We start from the raw sequence: 14,621 nt of genomic DNA, 5'->3' as shown, positions 1-14,621 counted from the left end.
TTGGTCTCTCTGGCAACTGTTCATGCATTGATGTTGCTAATAGTTTTTAACATAGCCCTGACAATCTGCAGGTAGTGTAATTCTGATTTGTTTTCAATAGAGTGGAACTCGGCCATTTTCCTAAAAAGCCACAAGAAGTGTTTTACAGCCAGAGAAGGGCTGTTCTCTTCCCCGCCTCTGTCTACACTCCCTTTGCTGGGATATGTTGTGGGCTGTTTCTAGTCTTCTGTTCACAGCTGCTGGTTCAGTGGAATATAAGATTAAGTTTACAGATTGATGCTCAGCACGGGTTTGCATGACAGGAATGCAATGCTGAGCATCGAAGTTACCATGCCCATTACAATTTCAATTAATAGATGGAAAAATCACGCAGACCTCAGTGCCCAAGTTCCCAATATATGCACTCATTACATGAAACCCTGAATCAGGAGCAGCAACTCATAACATCTGCCCCTATATTTTTATTCTTCCATCTTCCGATACGAAATGCTTGGCCTGCTTGAAGTGTCTTCCCCATGGTGACTGGGTTTATGCACTGTCTGTGTGTTGAGGAATTGAAACTGTTCTGCAGTCATTGCCGTATGCAGCACAGACTTTTGTTGTTTTACAGCTTATGATGACATTTCTATTTGCAGCTCATGAGGGGATTGCTCAGCGGAACCCTGTGGTTACAAACCTTAGCCTTTTGAGCCTTCTGCCATCATTCAGTTTCTTGTATAATTGTAATGACCTGTTGTGCTTTGCAAATAACTTCTGCAGGGAGTTTTGAAGGAGAAGATAAAGCTCAGAAATAATAAAGTTTAAGCAACGTATCAAAAGATGCATTATATTTGGCTTTAAGAGCACAATTCTTCGCAACAGAAGCAGACCCATTTCAATCAACAACGCTATCCTTTATTGCTCATTTTATCTACCTCTGCACTCGATCATTTCTTTCCTGAGGAATGTGGCCAGTTGCCTCTTTGACACATTTATAATATTTGCTTTGCTGGCCTGCTTGGTAACTTTGAAATTATCTACCACAGCAGGGCTGGGGCATCCAGTGTATCCAAAACTTTGGAGAACCAACTGATTGTGAAGACTTGTAAAAATTCCTGGGGATAAATATTCAGGCCTGTCCTGTAACCTCATGGTTATGGTATTGGACTCGTACCATAATGCAGTTCAAATCTGATCATGAAGATTATCTAATCACTGTAAAAATCCTAGTGGCTCACTAATGTTCTAATGGGATGGACCTGTCTACTCCCAGCCATTCCGGTCAATATGGCTCGTACCTCGCACTGTGGACAATCGAAACATAGAAAATAGGAGCAGGAGTAGGCCATTCGGCCCTTCGAGCCTGCTCCGCCATTCATTATGATTATGGCTGACCATCCAACTCAGTAACCTGTTCCCACTTTCACCCCATACCTTTTGATCCCTTTAGACCCAAGAGCTATATGTAACTCCTTGAAAACATAGTGTTTTGGCCTCAACAGCTTTCTGGGGTAGCGAATTCCACAGGCTCACCACTCTCTGGGTGAAGAAATTTCTCCTCATCTCAGTCCTGAAAGGTTTACCCCATATCCTTAGACTATGACCCCTGGTTCTGGACTCCCCCATCATCGGGAACATCCTTCCTACATCTACCCTGTCAAGTCCTGTTGGAATTTTATAGGTTTCTATGAGATTCCCCCCTCGCTCTTCTGAACTCCAGCGAATATAATCCTAACCGACTCAATCTCTCTTCAGACGTCAGACCCGCCATCCCAGGAATCAGTCTGGTAAACCTTCGCTGCGCTCCCTCTATAGCAAGAACATTCTTCCTCAGATAAGGAAACCAAAACTGCGTGCACTATTCCAGGTGTGGCCTCACCAAGGCCCTGTATAATTGCAGCAAGACATCCCTGCTCCTGTACTCGAATCCTCTCGCTATGAAGGCCAACATACCATTTGCCTTTTTTACCGCCTGTTGCACCTTCAGCGACTGGTGTACGAGAACACCCAGGTCTCGCTGCATACTCCCCTCTCTCAGTTTATAGCCGTTCAGATAATCTGCCTTCCTGTTTTTGCTACCAAAGTGGATAACCTCACATTTATCCACATTATACTGCACCTGCCATGCATTAGCCCACTCACTCAACTTGTCCAAATCACCCTGAAGCCTGTCTGCATCCTCCTCACAACTCACCCTCCCACCCAGTTTTGTGTCATCTGCAAATTTGGAGATATTACATTTAGTTCCCTCATCTAAATTATTAATATATATTGTGAATAGCTGGGGTCCTAGCACCGATCCCTGGGGTACCCCACTAGTCACTGCCTGCCATTTGGAAAAAGACCCATTGATCCCTACTCTTTGTTTCCTGTCTGCCAGCCAATTTTCTATCCATCGCAATACACTACCCCAATCCCATGCGCTTTAATTTTACACGCTAATCTCTTAAGTGGGACTTTGTTGAAAGCCTTCTGAAAGTCCAAATAAACCACATCCACTGGCTCCCCCTCATCAACTCTACTAGTTGCATCCTCGAAGAATTCTAGTAGATTTGTCAAGCATGATTTCCCTTTCGTAAATCCATGCTGACTCTGCCCGATTCTACCACTGTTCTCTAAGCGCTCTGCCATAAAATCTTTGATAATGGACTCTAGAATTATCCCCACTACCGACGTCAGGCTGACTGGTCTATAATTCCCTGCTTTCTCTCTACCTCCCTTTTTAAAATATTACCTTGCCCACATCCCATGAACAAAATTTAAAAATAGAATCTGCTGTTTGTGCAAATTTCATGTTACACCTGTACTATTTCAGTAAATGGCTGCTTAATATAAATGAGCTGCGACATTACATAACCATTCAGATGAACATGATTTTCCTTTTAAGGTGCCACTTCTCCATTTTTTTACTGTTTCCAATTTAAACAGAATTGCACTAATTCCAAACGGTGGTTAGAAGTTCTTGCTTGAATCAATCAAGTCGCCTTCCCTCTTTTTACACCCCCCACCCCCCCCATCCCCATCTCCTAAATTTGATTGAATCTGGTTTGCAGATTCATGTTTTCCATGGATATATAAATATAACCCTTGGATTAGTAAATGTTTGTATCTCCTTGTCATCACTATAATTGTGTGTCTAGTTTTGGTACATCAAACAATGAAATTGAAGTTTAACCTTTGGTTGTTGTTTGGAGCAGACTTAGAATTTGACTAACATTAACAGGATAAGGAAATACACAGTTCCTTCCTGAAGCCCGGGTATGACATGCTACATTGATTCTGCCATTACATTAAACAATAAAATCATTATTTTTTTCCCATGGTTTTGGTAAAGTATGGAGAAGAGAGAAATATGATTGTGGGGATGTGGAGAGTGAGGTTTTAATGATCAGCCTTTGATTTTAAAAATGTGCTTAGCTGCCCAGGTCCAAGAGCTGATCATCCATCAGTATCCAAACATGTAACTCATGATGGATGTGACTGTAGTATTTGCAGCTTGCGCCACAATCAAGCTTAGTTTGCTTGAATGCAAACACCAATATATCAGTTCTTCCTGTTACTCAATAAGATTATGTAAGTTATTTCAATGAAGAATATTGGCTAATTTGCTTTTGTTTTAGAGTAATTTATGCAAACAGTGCCGCTCTCAAAAGCAAAATCAATATTACAGCCACACCATTGAGTCTGTTGCAACAGGTTTTTTTGTATGATTTTGAGAGAGCTATACTGTGATACTGCATTGACTTATAGCTTGAAAATCCAGTCTGTGCTCATAAAGTGGTCTGTGGTTTTCCAACTGGTGCAGGGGAATTATCTTCCAACGTGCACAACTGCATCTGAAGCAACCCTCCCTTATGACAAATGAACATTGTTTCCTTCCACCACCACTAGCAGCTGCAAGTCTTTTGGGAAGCCACACTTTAATCTTTCCATTGATGTACAAATGAAAGTGTTTCTGTCTGTTGCAGGTCTCTCCAGTGTCCAGAATAAGCTTGCCATTCAGTATCGGTGGGGCACGGATGTACTATTTCAACAATGGCCGAGCCTGGACCCAATGTATCTGCAGCAGCCGGACTCTGTGCAGATGATTGTCAGGGTAAGTGCAGAAGTGGAAAACAGAGGATAAGTTACAACTGTGGGAAACAAATCTCAAGTATAACCCTTACTTCCTGTAGCATTTCTTCCATTGTACATTTTCCATCATGCTACATTCTTCACTGTTCTCATTATGCCTGTCTGACATATTTCAACTTACTTAGTTCCCAAGTAGTTCTCCAATCTGTGTCTCCAAAGTAGGTAGTGCTCTGTTCCAACCTGATATCAACTTAGTATCTGACTCCAGACCCAAATCAATGAGGTTTACTCTTAACTGCCCTCTGAAATGGTGTAGCAAATTATATAGGGATAGGCAATAAATGCTGCCCGTGCCGGTGCCCACATCCTGTGAATGAATTTTTAAAAAATCTTGATGTATTATTAGTTAATCTCCAGTGGTATTGTACGAGGGTAATCCAGACCAAGTCGCAGTATTTGGGTCGAGCAGGTTTAGATGAGGGTGGAGGATTAATTCGACCCAGGATTGGATTGGGGTGAGGAGAAGGACAATGAGAGAAGATGAAGATGGACAGGGGGAGAGGGGAGGATGTAGATGGGCTATGTGAAGGACAGGGAAGATACCTCAGTGGGTTGCCAGGTGGTAGAGACTCTGAGTGAAAGGTGAGGTAGATGCCGTCCCTCCACGAGGCCCTGATTCCCGGGAAGAGAGGTCGCTGGACTCTATTTTCGTCCACACCCCACCCCCCCCCCCCCACACCCCACGCACCCATTTTGATCTCATTACCAAGTCTCAACGGCATGTGCACGCATACTGATAAATACCTGAACTATCATTCTTTTCATCATCCCTCCACTCTTCAATCGGTTTCCAATACCCTCATCAGAAGAGCCTACTCCATTAGCAATACAAAACAGCTACAACAAGAACTGTGCACATCAAGTTTACACTCCTTCCCACAAGATCAACACATGTCCACTTGTTACTTGCAATGCAACACCTACCTCAATCAAGACAAGAGTCAGCCTCCCATACATCAGCTCCACCCTTGCACAGACTACAATGCATACTTGTCAGTGGACTTAGAAGCTCTATGTCTATCCAAGAAGCTCCACTCCATCCTTCATGCCCACGAAGACAAGAAACCATCTCACAACAAATTTACAGCATACCATGCAACTGTGGACTCATCTACATCAGAGAAACAGGCCACAGCCTGCACAGTAGACTCGAGGAACACCGAACCCGCTTTAAACACAGTGAATGGGACAAGTCAGCCATCGTCAAGCATGCTCAACTCAATAACCATCACATTGAATGGTCCAATTCCAAACTCATCCCATCCATTATGTACACTGTCCCCCAAAACAGTGGCCTGCACATCAGGGATATCTGGCTACCCCTACTCAAGAAACACATCACTTCCTGCTCTGCAGCCAACATATCCTAACCAGAACAATAGTAAGTATCGACTTACTGCAAGACACAATAGCTGACCAATCTGCTGCTAGAACAATAGCATGTACTGACGTATCACAGAACACAATTAGCCACCCAATAGCTGCAATAAACTAACATGTAATGACCTATCAGCAGTAAGATCCCGCTCACATTGCCCTTCTCCACCACACATAAACCCACTGTTTCCACCTGTTCCAGTTACTTCTCCAGACGACAGGCAGCGTACACTGCTCAAAACATCGAGGCCTGCCAGTCCTTCTAAGAACTCCTCTTTTCAAAGAAACAACTTCTCTTTTCAGAGCAAATTCACATGGTGTAAAGTCATCTTACTCAACATTACAGCTCTCCCCATGAAAACCTTCAATCAACTTTCACACCTATTTTGTTTGCAAGGACAGGGTATATAGTAGGCTATCCTTTCTTGTCTCATGCCTGAATCATCTCAACTGAAGAGGAGAGGGAGAAATGCAGGAAGATACCATTCTCTTCCCCAGTCCATAAACTTTCTCTCAATGGGGCAAGTGAATGTGGTTTTCTGCCTATTGCTGCTCCAGCCCTGGATCATGCTCTGGGAGAGCAACAGGGTGTGGGGCTCTCAGTACCCCTGACCATTCCCTTGGCTGTTGGCGGCTTGGGCTTTTGGGAGTTTATCATCTTAGTGCAGGAGGATCAGAGACCACTTTATTTGGTCAGCATGTGGCAGTACAAGAGAGTCAGCAGAAGCCTGAGGATGCCAAAACCGACAGGGGAAGCACTAGTCAAAGCTGCTACTTGCATTAATCAGTAAATATCTCAATCCCTCTTTATATGCATCCAAGTAATACTTCACTCAATATCCAATAAGCCATTCTGAGAGTATGGTCATGTCTGCTGCAGGTCACGTGGGCTGGCCCAAGGAAATAATTAACATTAAATAAAATAATTATTTTGAGGAGCTGTTGGGGCCATGGAGAGAGGGACCGAACGTTACTTAAGATTAATTCAATACTGTTTAATGCTGCGTATTTTTGATGTCCCAAGGCAGATACATGACAAAAAAAAAAAAATATATATATATATAAACCATTTACTCCCATTAGTGCATAGCACTCCCTGTATATATCACTAAGTTAGGTGAATCTGTGACAGCCAAGCTGTGATACCCTTGAAAGTAAAAACTCCTTTTGCAGTAGTTCTGATGGACGTAACTGGCACTAGAAACAATATAATGGATTTAGCCATCGAGGTAAAGTTCACATGGAAGGCTTTAATGAAACACGCACCTTGTACAAAATGTTATATATAATGGATATACCTGCACAAATTAATAAAATGAAAGGCCACAGGCATCCAGTGTGAAACTCCATTCAGTTTCCTGTGAGCATCCAATATTCAGAATACGCCAGATTGTAACAGAGAGCCTCTTCGGGGGGGTTTAAACTAATTCAGCAGGGGGATGGGAACCTAAATTGTAGTTCCAGTGTACAGGATGTTGAGAGTAGTGAGGTCAGGGATAAGGTTACAAGGACGCAAGAGGGCACTGGCAAGCAAGAACTTGGTTTAAAGTGTGTCTACTTCAACGCCAGGAGCATCCGGAATAAGGTGGGTGAGCTTGCAGCATGGGTTGGTACCTGGGATCTCGATGTTGTGGCCATTTCGGAGGCATGGGTAGAGCAGGGACAGGAATGGATGTTGCAGGTTCCGGGATTTAGAGGTTTCAGTAAGAACAGAGAAGATGATAAAAGAGGGGGGGGTGTGACATTGTTAATCAAGGAGAGTATTACGGCGGCAGAAAGGACGTTTGAGGACTCGTCTACTGAGGTAGTATGGGCCGAGGTTAGAAACAGGAGAGGAGAGGTCACCCTGTTGGGAGTTTTCTATAGACCTCCGAATAGTTCCAGAGATGTAGAGGAAAGGAAAGCGAAGATGATTCTCGACAGGAGCGAGAGTAACAGGGCAGTTGTTATGGGGGACTTTAACTTTCGAAATATTGACTGGAAATACTATAGTTCGAGTACTTTAGATGGGTCAGTTTTTGTCCAGTGTGTGCAGGAGGGTTTTCTGACACAGTATGTAGACAGGCCAACCAGGGGCGATGCCACATTGGATTTGGTACTGGGTAATGAACCCGGCCAGGCGTTAGATTTAGATGTAGGTGAGCACTTTGGTGATAGTGATCACATTTCGGTTAGGTTTACCTTAGCGATGGGCAGGGACAGGTATATACTGTAGGGCAAGAATTATAGCTGGGGGAAAGGAAATTATGATGCGATTAGGCAAGATTTAGGATGCGTAGGATGGGGAAGGAAACTGCAGGGGATGGGCACAATCGAAATGTGGAGCTTATTCAAGGAGCAGCTGCTGCATGTCCTTGATCAGTATGTACCTGACAGGCAGGGAGGAAGTTGTCGAGCGAGGGAGCCGTGGTTTACTAAAGAAGTTGAAGCGCTTGTCAAGAGGAAGAAGAAGGCTTATGTTAGGATGAGACGTGAAGGCTCAGTTAGGGCGCTTGAGAGTTGCAAGCTAGCCAGGAAGGATCTAAAGGGAGAGCCTCGAAGAGCGAGGAGAGGACACGAGAAGTCATTGGCGGATAGGATCAAGGAAAACCCTAAGGCTTTCTATAGGTATATCAGGAATAAAAGAATGACTAGAGTTAGATTAGGGCCAATCAAGGATAGTAGTGGGAAGTTGTGTGTGGAATCAGAGGAGATAGGGGAAGCGTTAAATGAATATTTTTCGTCAGTATTTACAGTAGAGAAAGAAAATGTTGTCGAGGAGAATACTGAGATACAGACTACTAGGCTAGATGGGATTGAGGTTCACAAGGAGGAGGTGTTATCTATTTTCACACTTTCCAAAATTGCTAAGTCCCCTGGGCCAGATGGGATTTATCCTAGGATTCTCTGGGAAGCCAGGGAGGATATTGCAGAGCCTTTGTCCTTGATCTTTATGTCGTCATTGTCGACAGGAATAGTGCCGGAAGCCTGGAGGATAGAAAATGTTGTCCCCTTGTTCAAGAAGGGGAGTAGAGACAGCCCTGGTAATTATAGACCTGTGAGCCTTACTTCGGTTGTGGGTAAAATGTTGGAAAAGGTTATAAGAGATAGGATTTATAATCATCTTGAAAAGAATAAATTCATTAGCGATAGTCAGCACGGTTTTGTGAAGGGTAGGTCGTGCCTCACAAACCTTATTGAGTTTTTTGAGAAGGTGACCAAACAGGTGGATGAGGGTAAAGCCGTGGATGTGGTGTATATGGATTTCAGTAAGGCGTTTGATAAGGTTCCCCACGGTAGGCTATTGCAGAAAATACGGAAGTATGGGATTGAAGGTGATTTAGAGCTTTGGATCAGAAATTGGCTAGCTGAAAGAAGACAGAGGGTGGTGGTTGGTGGCAAATGTTCATCCTGGAGTTTAGTTACTAGTGGTGTACCGTAAGGATCTGTTTTGGGGCCACTGCTGTTTGTCATTTTTATAAATGACCTGGATGAGGGTGTAGAAGGGTGGGTTAGTAAATTTGCGGCTGACACGAAGGTTGGTGGAGTTGTGGATAGTGCCGAAGGATGTTGTAGGTTACAGAGGGACATAGATAGGCTGCAGAGCTGGGCTGAGAGATGGCAAATGGAGTTTAATGCGGAAAAGTGTGAGGTGATTCACTTTGGAAGGAGTAACAGGAATTCAGAGTACTGGGCTAATGGGAAGATTCTTGGTAGTGTAGATGAGCAGAGAGATCTTGGTGTCCAGGTACATAAATCCCTGAAAGTTGCCACCCAGGTTAATAGGGCTGTTAAGAAGGCATATGGTGTGTTAGCTTTTATTAGTAGGGGGATCGAGTTTCGGAGCCACGAGGTCATGCTGCAGCTGTACAAAACTCTGGTGCGGCCGCACCTGGAGTATTGCGTGCAGTTCTGGTCACCGCATTATAGGAAGGATGTGGAAGCTTTGGAAAGGGTGCAGAGGAGATTTACGAGGATGTTGCCTGGTATGGAGGGAAGGTCTTACGAGGAAAGGCTGAGGGACTTGAAGTTGTTTTCGTTGGAGAGAAGGAGGAGGAGAGGTGACTTAATAGAGACATACAATCAGAGAGTTAGATAGGGTGGATAGTGAGAGTCTTTTTCCTCGGATTGTGATGGCAAACACGAGGGGACATAGCTTTAAGTTGAGGGGTGATAGATATAGGACAGATGTCAGAGGTAGTTTCTTTACTCAGAGAGTAGTAGGGGCGTGGAACGCCCTGCCTGCAACAGTAGTAGACTCGCCAACTTTAAGGGCATTTAAGTGGTCATTGGATATACATATGGATGAAAATGGAATAGTGTAGGTCAGATGGTTTCACAGGTCGGCGCAACATCGAGGGCCGAAGGGCCTGTACTGCGCTGTAATGTTCTATATTCTATGTCTGTAGCCAGTGTTGACCTGGGAGTAATCAGTGCTAACACTGCATATGTAAATTGGAAACTTTTCCATTCCCCATCACAAACACCCCTCTTCTTGATGAACACAAAAAGGACAGAGGTCAATAATAATTTGCCTCTCAAAAAAAAAAAACCTGTTGTTGTCATAAAACCTTTGTGTCTAATTCTAGACTGGTGTTCCTCACACTTCATGCACTTCAAAGCTGTGGTATCTTTTTACCGAAGTTTGACTTTCCAGTTAACTCAGCCAGTGATGTGCCCTCGCTCATGTAAATTTAACAAGTCTCCTGAAACGTTAACTCTGCTTCTCTCTCCACAGATGCTGCCAGACCTGCTGAGTATTTCCAGCATTTCTTGTTTTTATTTCAGATTTCCAGCATCCGTAGTATTTTGCTTTTATTTCAGATGTTTTTATTGTTGGATATTTCACCATGCATAGAGTTGTGGTGACATAACACCATAACAAGAGTAATTGCATCTAATCAAACAGGAATTTTTAGCTTTGTGCAGTTGGGCAGCACTTTAATTTCAACATACCTTGACTTTTAACTCTGCATTCTTTTACAAATCTGCTTTTCAGAGTGGTAATGAAATTTTTGGAAAATATGTTCCAGCTTGGACACTTCAAAGGCTGCTTTCGAGCAGCCCAATCACCTTAGTTTTAAAAAGAAATTCACTGTCCCCAGTCCCGATCCTGTCTGATAGAGAATTGTGGCTGTGAGGCTGGATTCTGCTGGAGTTGTCTGTATGACTATTATCTCCACCTGTTTCAACTTGTCAGAGAATTTCTACTTTCCCTTTATTGGGAACCTTCGCTTCGAGACTTTTGAAAGCTGGAAATGTCCATTTTGAAACACGTCTGATATTCCCTAGTGTGGGTGTGAACCTGTCCAGAACACACTCTTGTTTGTAAATGCCATGAATCCTGCCACAGGCCAGTGACTACAAAGTATAATCAACCCTTCACCACCCCCTTACACTTTCAAATCTTACTCTTGAGTGAATCGCATGTCAGGCCAACGCCTGACTTAAATATGTAATGTAAATCTGTCACCTTGGCCGCGCACACAGCCTCATGTCTACAATCACACATTTGTGGTTGTACCAATGTTTGAGAAAGGTAATTGTCGGAGCAGAATTTGCTTTCGACTTGCTGCCCACTGTGACTTTATTGTGGCACTGTCATTCACTCCCCTTCTTCATTCTGTAGAAAAATGCATGTCCAGGCCTGGAAGATCTAAATTCAATCCTCAACTTGCTCTGAGTTAGCTGGTCATAGCCAGGGCAGCAGAGAGGGGGTCAGCAATTACTTCAGTCTCCTGGATTTAGGGAGGGTTTTCATCGGCCAGGCATTCTCACTCTTGTAGTCACCCCTGCTGTGAAGAGTGTGCGTGGGTTGGATTGGATGAGGGCAGGATCAGATTTAGACGTGATTCTGTGAAGTTGAATAATCTGACATTAACAGTCTAGATATGCAAATGGCAAAGTACCAGAGTTTGAAACTGTCTTCCAATGTGAAAACAGCATCAGAGGGAGAGAGAATGTGAGAGGGAGTGGGAAGAGAATCTGTGTAAACAATGTCTGTGTGTATGTATTTTATGAATCTATGTCTCTGCCCCACCATTGGTGGCCATGCCTTCAGCTGTCTGGGCCTTAAGCTCTGGAATTCTCTCCCTAAACCTCTATCTCTGCTCCTATAAGATGTTCCTTAAAACCTATCTCTTTGACCAAGCTTTTGGTCACCTGCCCTAACATCTCCTTATGTTGCTCGTTGCCAAGTTTTGTATGTCCACTGTAGTGCCTTGGGGTATTTTTATAACACTAAAGGTGCTATATAGATGTAAGTTGTTGCTGCTTCTCAATTACAAAGTATAAGTGTAATGGAGAACTGGATTTTCTGTCGTATTTTCAGAATCTGCATGTGGTTCTAATATAGAAAGTGCAGCTGCACTGGCAGCACAGTTCAGATCAGGTGCTGGCATGATGTAAGAGGTCCCATGGTTGCTGATAAACTGTTAAATTCCATGTAACTGTCAACCTATTCTCATATGAATGATGTCATAAAGCTTCTGGTCAGCTGCCAATACTGCAGATTGATATGGGCTGAACAGGACAGTGGCCGAGGAAACCAGGAGCTCTTTTGGGGAAAACCACAGAGAGAAGAAGCTCTGCAGGCAAAGTGAAGTGCTGCAGAGAAACTGCATTGGAAAAGAGTACCTCGGCGTATAAGCCTAGAAGTGATGATGTGACATGAAACATGTCAATATTGTACTGTTCAGTTCTGTTGCTCAGTCATCTCCCATCTCTCTCCACAGATCAACAATAAGGTCTGTGGCTCAGTAAATGTGCCCCAACAAGTGGTCAAGAATGCAGAGAGAGTGCAGGAGCTGATCCTTCAAAGTGAACTGGGGATCAGGCAGCTACAGGGACGGGCCATCAAGAAAGCCATCCTGTCTCCCAGGACTGCCCTCATCAATTTTCTAGTGGAAGAATAATTAGGGATACACAGCTGTTCACATCTTCAAATGATTTTGTTGTCTGGGTTTATGCTTCAAAGTGAAGCCCAAGAATTCTCGCCGTCAGCTCATCATTTTAAGCAATGAAAGGAGCCCAGGAGCTGTGCCCCAAAGCTCCCAATGAGATGGAATGCGTGGCTCAAGTTTAGCTGTTACTCCTTCCAGCTAACCTTCAGTTAGAGTTGAAAGCCACAGGACAATGTGACGCTTCATTCTATGATGGAATGCTATTGACAATGGCATTGATCATTCAACCGTCTAAGCTGGAGCGAAGGATGAGGGATGGAGATTGGCCGGCAGCAATGAACAGGAGACTCTCAGTTATTGGCTCATGAAATCAAAGCATTTTGGCCCCAGTATTATGGTGCAGAATTAGAGAAATTGTTTCCAGACCTACATGTTTTTATGTTCCAATCATCAATTATTTTGTAAAATTAATAAATTGCACATTAAATGTAGTGAAATACTAGGAGTTTGTTTTAATAGCAAAGGAAAATGGATTAATTTTAGATTAGATTAGATTAGAGATACAGCACTGAAACAGGCCCTTCGGCCCACCGAGTCTGTGCCGACCATCAACCACCCAGTTATTGTAATCCTACACTAATCCCATATTCCTACCAAACATCCCCACCTGACCCTATATTTTCCCTACCACCTACCTATACTAGTGACAATTTATAAAGGCCAATTTACCTACCAACCTGCAAGTCTTTTGGCTCATCATTAATCATTGAGAGAATTTTAAAATGTAATTTTATTAAAAATGCAATTTAATGCCATGATTGTTTTTGCAGAAGGCAGAAGGTAAACAAAATTTTTAGTTTGTTGAAAGGAACAAGGCCTCTTGCCCAAACTGTAATTCCCCCAAATTATGAAGAGACAACTGTAGTGACCATTTGTTTGATTTGTTAAGTGAGAAATTTCTAATCGTTCAACATGCACAACAGTGTTTGGTTTTTAGTCTGGCAGCTGGTGCTTTGCTTGGGTACAGTAGCAGATTGGATAAGTGGGTTATGCTCACAATGTTTGGGTAACGCCGTACAAGTTCATTGCATCCTGCGATAGAATCTTCAGAACATGAAATGGTCACATTTACATGGTCAATAAAGTGTTGATTCTCATCATCCTCTAATAATGAGGTACCAACAACCCAGCATAGTTTGCATGTTGATTTCCCACCACAAAGATAACTGCAGTGCTTCAAGTTGTCTATTTTTAGTATTTCCAGTATTTCTTGTGTTCTTTATTCGTAATGATTCGCGATGTGTATTAATAACTCTTATAAATTTCTCATCATAAATCTATTTTTTTAGTTTTTTAAAATTTTATTTAAATCCCTCAAGTTTTACACTTTGATTTTCCGTCCTTTCCCAGCTCTTTCCCCCCCACCCCTTCACCCCAAGTGTCTTTAGCAAGCTGGTTTCATGCTTAATTCAGTAAACCTGCAGAACTGCCACGAAGCCCAAATAAATAACCATTGCAAATAGCCCGAGCTGTGCTGTGTGGAACGAGTGTACAGGATGGGGTGGTGCTTAGCTTTTAAGTGAATCAGTCTGCAAACTCGGTTGAAATGTAAAAGCTCAACGAAGCAGTCTGAGTGGAGTGAGGAGTTTGAACACACTGCATGATCTATTGCAGGAAATCTACACCTTATGTGCTGGTGTGTTGAGGCGATACAAAACACAAGTGCTGACGCAACCTGCACACCGGCAATAAACATAGCAAGACTGAAAGGCCAGTAGTCCTGTTGGTGGTGAAGATCTGACTTATTTTAATATAAACAGTAGGCAGTTGCACAGTATTTTTCTGTCGCCGCTCTTCATTCTTTCTCCAGTCTTGCAGTCATCAAGACTGAAAGTGGGATTTTATGGAGTCCAGAAGCCAAAGCCAATTACTAAGCCAGATTTGCTGTTCATTTGGCCAGCTATATTGCTGATAAGTTACCTTGATCTTGTGACAAGAATAGACACTCCAAGATGTTTGGGACATGGAGCTGCCTCATTACAGTAGGAGAGGGAAATAATGTAGGATGACTAGATCAGATTGGTCGAAACAAATCCCATATACGCTGCAGAAAAATGGACAGTTTTCCTACATACTGTATACACTCGTGTAAAAGTTGAAGTAGAGACCAATTTTTGATGCTAAAATTTGGGGTTCCACTCTTACACAAGTCACATATTCAGACTTTTATTAAAATAATTTCTTTCAGGG

The 14,621-nt window shown here is 43.0% G+C and overlaps 1 protein-coding gene across 5 annotated transcripts in view; it reads left to right on the top strand.

Moving 5' to 3' along the window:
• The window catches only part of lars2 (leucyl-tRNA synthetase 2, mitochondrial), a 100,379-nt gene extending 87,517 nt beyond the window's left edge, over positions 1 to 12,862 (top strand). For all 5 annotated transcript variants that reach the window (XM_068054390.1, XM_068054373.1, XM_068054368.1 and 2 more), the window contains 2 exons: positions 3,948 to 4,075; positions 12,204 to 12,862. In XM_068054390.1, the coding sequence (XP_067910491.1) occupies positions 3,948 to 4,075; positions 12,204 to 12,383 (308 nt within the window). In that variant the 3' untranslated portion in view covers positions 12,384 to 12,862. The remainder of the gene's footprint in view (positions 1 to 3,947; positions 4,076 to 12,203) is intronic.
• Positions 12,863 to 14,621: the final 1,759 nt, after the last annotated feature.

The sequence above is a fragment of the Heterodontus francisci genome, chromosome 2 (genome assembly GCF_036365525.1).
Source record: "Heterodontus francisci isolate sHetFra1 chromosome 2, sHetFra1.hap1, whole genome shotgun sequence".
NCBI lineage: Eukaryota > Metazoa > Chordata > Chondrichthyes > Heterodontiformes > Heterodontidae > Heterodontus > Heterodontus francisci.
The sequence above is the reverse complement of the archived record's forward strand: the minus strand, read 5'-3'. Positions and strand labels throughout refer to the sequence as shown.